This window comes from Fringilla coelebs, assembly GCF_963513975.1.
Source record: "Fringilla coelebs genome assembly, chromosome: 14".
Classification (NCBI taxonomy): Eukaryota; Metazoa; Chordata; class Aves; order Passeriformes; family Fringillidae; genus Fringilla; species Fringilla coelebs.
Window position 1 is genome coordinate 16,497,902 of NC_140040.1, and position 3,693 is coordinate 16,501,594.

At 50.8% G+C, this 3,693-nt stretch overlaps 1 protein-coding gene across 1 annotated transcript; it reads left to right on the top strand.

Annotated features, from left to right (window-relative positions):
* Positions 1-404: 404 nt before the first annotated feature.
* LOC311159308 (hydrocephalus-inducing protein homolog) lies at positions 405-3,066 on the top strand (the record flags this gene model as incomplete). The annotated part of the gene is made up of 6 exons (XM_084215305.1): positions 405-473; positions 1,568-1,699; positions 1,935-2,054; positions 2,188-2,322; positions 2,512-2,711; positions 3,054-3,066. The coding sequence occupies 6 exons, from the start codon at positions 405-407 to the stop codon at positions 3,064-3,066; spliced, it is 669 nt and encodes a 222-aa protein (XP_084071431.1).
* Between the last annotated feature and the right edge of the window lie 627 nt (positions 3,067-3,693).

Here is a 3,693-nt window from a genome sequence, read left to right on the forward strand (position 1 = left end):
ACATTCCAGTCTCTCACAAGTCCTGTGAGGAGCAGCTGAGAGAGCAGGGGTTGGTTAGCCTAAAGGAGAGGAGGTCCACTCAAGCTGTTTTTAAATAATATTTGAGCTTTGTTAATTCTAAGTATTATTAATGTTGAGCATTTTAGCCCCAGGTTTCAGTACGATCCATCTCTGAATTGCACAAGGTAGCCATATAGTTCAAATAAAGTCCAACTAGAGGCCTAACAATACTAGCTACTTATGCCAAACAAGCACTTAGCTACTTTCAAATCATATAAAATCTTTAGCACCAGTACATCCCTTGAGTCTGCCATGAATTGGGTTGTGGATTTTCAGAGTTCCACTGTTGTTCCTTCCAGTTTTGTTGAGGCATTGTCGCTGATCTGTGACATCCTCCCTTCAAAATGGCTTCTGGATTCCCGAAGACACCAACACCACCTCTTTTGCTGAGAGACAGACTGAAACCTAATACTGTGAGTAGCCACTGGGGCTGTGTTAAGGCTGGAAACTGCCCTGGTGTCCCTGCTCTCCCTGCCCCTGTTGTCCAGCAGTGCAGTGAAGCTGCAGACCCCCTCCCCAGCCCTTTGTGCTGTGCTCCTGTTGCTGGGGCTGTCCTGGTGCAGTAGGGAACACTGTGGAATGTGTCAGGGACAGCCCAGCACCTTGCCTGGCTGTGCCACCGGGGCCAAGTTGAACCAATGTACAGCTGAAGCCCTCAGCATGGGCTTCTTTCCCTCCCCTTTGCCACAGGAATTCTTCTGTCAGGCTGGGCACTCACCTGTGCTGTTCTGACCAACCTGCCCTTGGGCACCTGGGCATGTGGCGAGGAAAGCTCAAACTCTGCCCAAAGCCTTGAGAGCCACGGCTGGTCCCAGCTAGAAGAGCTTCCAGAGCAGCTCTTCTCTCTCAGCTCCTGTGTGGGCACAGATCCAGCCCTGCAGGCAGCACTGGAGCCAGGGCCACAAAGGTCCCTTGCTGTCTGCAGCTCACTTGACTGAAGATGCCCCAGTGCTGAGGCTCTGTCAAGGAGATGCCTCTGTTTTCTTGTGTCGAGGGCTCTGTCAGCCCAGACAGAGAAAACAAATGCTAATTAACAGAGAGAGCGAAAACTGGGACACATTCCTGTGCACCTCACTCTTGGTACAGCTTTTCTTTCTTGCTTCTCTTGGACTCAGCCAGCAGTGCTATCTCCTTACTGTGAGTTCTGAGTGTTGTGCAGGGATGGAGTTCGGGCAGTTCTGAGAGCTCCTCCCCGCTCTCTGAAAAGGTCACTGCCTCAATCCAATGAAACGTAAGAGGAAACAGATGCCCAGAGAGCAGAAATCCCCAAACATGTCCCATGAAATCACGGAGAGACTGATGGGACACAGCCGTGTGGTTGGAGTATGGGTATTGCACTCTGTATTATTAATGTATTGGTGCTAAGTATTTCAGCAGGTAACTTCCAGGGCTTCCAGAACTGTCTTAGTGGCTGTGATCACAAATTATTCATCAGTAGTAAGTGAACAAGAAAAGCCTCCATGAACAAGGGCATTTCTGAGACTCTTGCTGGTTTTTTGCTTTTCAGCTGACACCTTCTGCCTTCCAGAAGGAGATGTCTCTCAGCACCAAGCAGAGGCTGGCCAGAGCTAAGAACTCTGCTTACCGGACAACTCAGGTTGTCCGGCCTGAAGACAAGTGTGAGACCTCCCATCACAAGGTAGCCTTTCCCTGCCCTTGCTGTTTGATGTGATAATTGAGGAGGATGCCAAAAGAGCAGCTCAGCATGCTCCAGGAGCTTTTGATCAGCCCAGGGCAGAGGTGGAAGAGCCATTGTTTGCCCAGTGTGGACTGGGCAGATGTACTCACCCACAGTCTGTAGTTCACTGGGGATCAGAGCAGAATCTTCCTCCCAGCAGCTGAACCTGGCTCTGCTCTCTGGCCTCTCCTTGCAGGTCTCGGCAGCTGACCCAGAGCAGAGCTCATTTCAGCCTTGCCCACCAGAGGTGGTGTTTCAGAACTACAGCCCTGGTGAGGTCTGTGAAGTGCCGGTGATTCTGAGGAACAGGGACAAGGTGAGTGCTGGGACGTGGAGGTTTAACGCTGCGCTGGAACAGGAGAGCAGAGAAGGGTGGTTAAGGATGGCACCAGGGCATGTCCGTCTGTCTCCACAAGTGGCAAAACCGTCATACCATGTCTCTCCTGCAGGTTCCTCATCTGCTGAAGGTCACCTTGGAGATCTCACCTTACTTCCAGCTGGTGGGCCCCAATGACGTGTGCCGCAAGGTGCCACCGGGCCTCTACACAACTGTCCGTGTCCTCTTCACTCCTGGGCAGAAAAAGGTGAGTCTGGAGGGCCCAAGAGATTGGTGTCTTCAGTGGAAAGTGGACCTGCAAGGCTGGATTCAGGCCATCTGGCCTGGGTTTTGAGGACCTGTTCTGGTTTCAGAGCATCTAGAACTGGGAGATACTCTTTGCCCATGCTTAAGATGGGATATATGCTCTGTGCTGAGACAGTTTCCTTTCCCACAGGATTATTTCCACCAGCTCCTCTGCACCACTGAAAGGGAAGAGTTCATTGTGCCCATTTGGGCCATTGGTGCCCGAGCCATCCTGGACTTCCCTGACCAGCTGGACTTCTCCACATGTCCAGTCAACTACACCACCGAGAAGACTCTGCTGGTTCGCAATCTTGGTAACCGGACAGCTCGTTACCAGCTGAACGCCCAGAGGTGAGGCAGCTCATCTGTTCTTGTGCAAAGGATATCACCTTTGGGTGATAGCAGAGTTGGGAAAGAACAGCAAAAGGAACCAGAGCATCAGAGCTGCTGCCCTGCAGCCCTGGCTGGAAATGGGCAGAACATGTGAGGTTTGCTGTTGCTTCTCATGTTTTAAGCAGGAGGCAGCCTTTGAGCTTTCTCTGTCCCAGATTTCCTGGAGGGTGCTGTTGGTAGCTGGCTTGCACCCTCCAGAGCACAAGCTGCTTCTGAAATGCCTACTCAGCACTGTCAGCCAAATAGACCCATTCTCTGGGGGGCCACAGGCACGTGGCTTTCCAGTGGTCCCCGCATCAGATGCCGCATGTGAGCTGTGCTGTGGGCAGCTGGTGCAGTTCCTGTCAGTCTCAGAAGACAATCACTGTTTCTCCTGTTGGCTGAACTGGAGAGGCTAATGCATTTCTGACACCGTATATGCAAGCACCGTTCAGTTGGCTGGTGGTGTGTTAAGGGTTATGTGATCCCAGAGGTCTTGGTGTAGGAGCTGAGGTCAGGAATGCAGCACAGACCTGATGTCTAACCTCAGGCAACTGAGTGGCTTTGATTTTTTTTTCTCTGAAAAAAAATTTTGACAGAGGTCAAAAGGCAAATTGACTTTTCTGCTGTGAAACATGAGGGTTTGAGAGGAGCTTCCACCAAAGCCTGCCAAAGCTATTGGCAGGCTCCAATATAGGCTCCTCAGATGCTGTTCAAACAGGCTGCTGCTTTTGACTGTGCAAACATGTAGGCAGGAACATGTAAATCCATGCACGGTTTTTCTCTGGGATTTCCAGGTCTTGTTTTGTCACCGCCAAAATAAATACCCAGTAGAGTCTGGTATCTTTTTACAGTGTGCTTCCCAGCAGTTCTGTTGAGTACTACAGAGCATGTTGCATCCTGCTTGATAGGGATTTAAAGAGTTTCTGAACTTCGGGAATTAAATATTGAAGTAGATGAA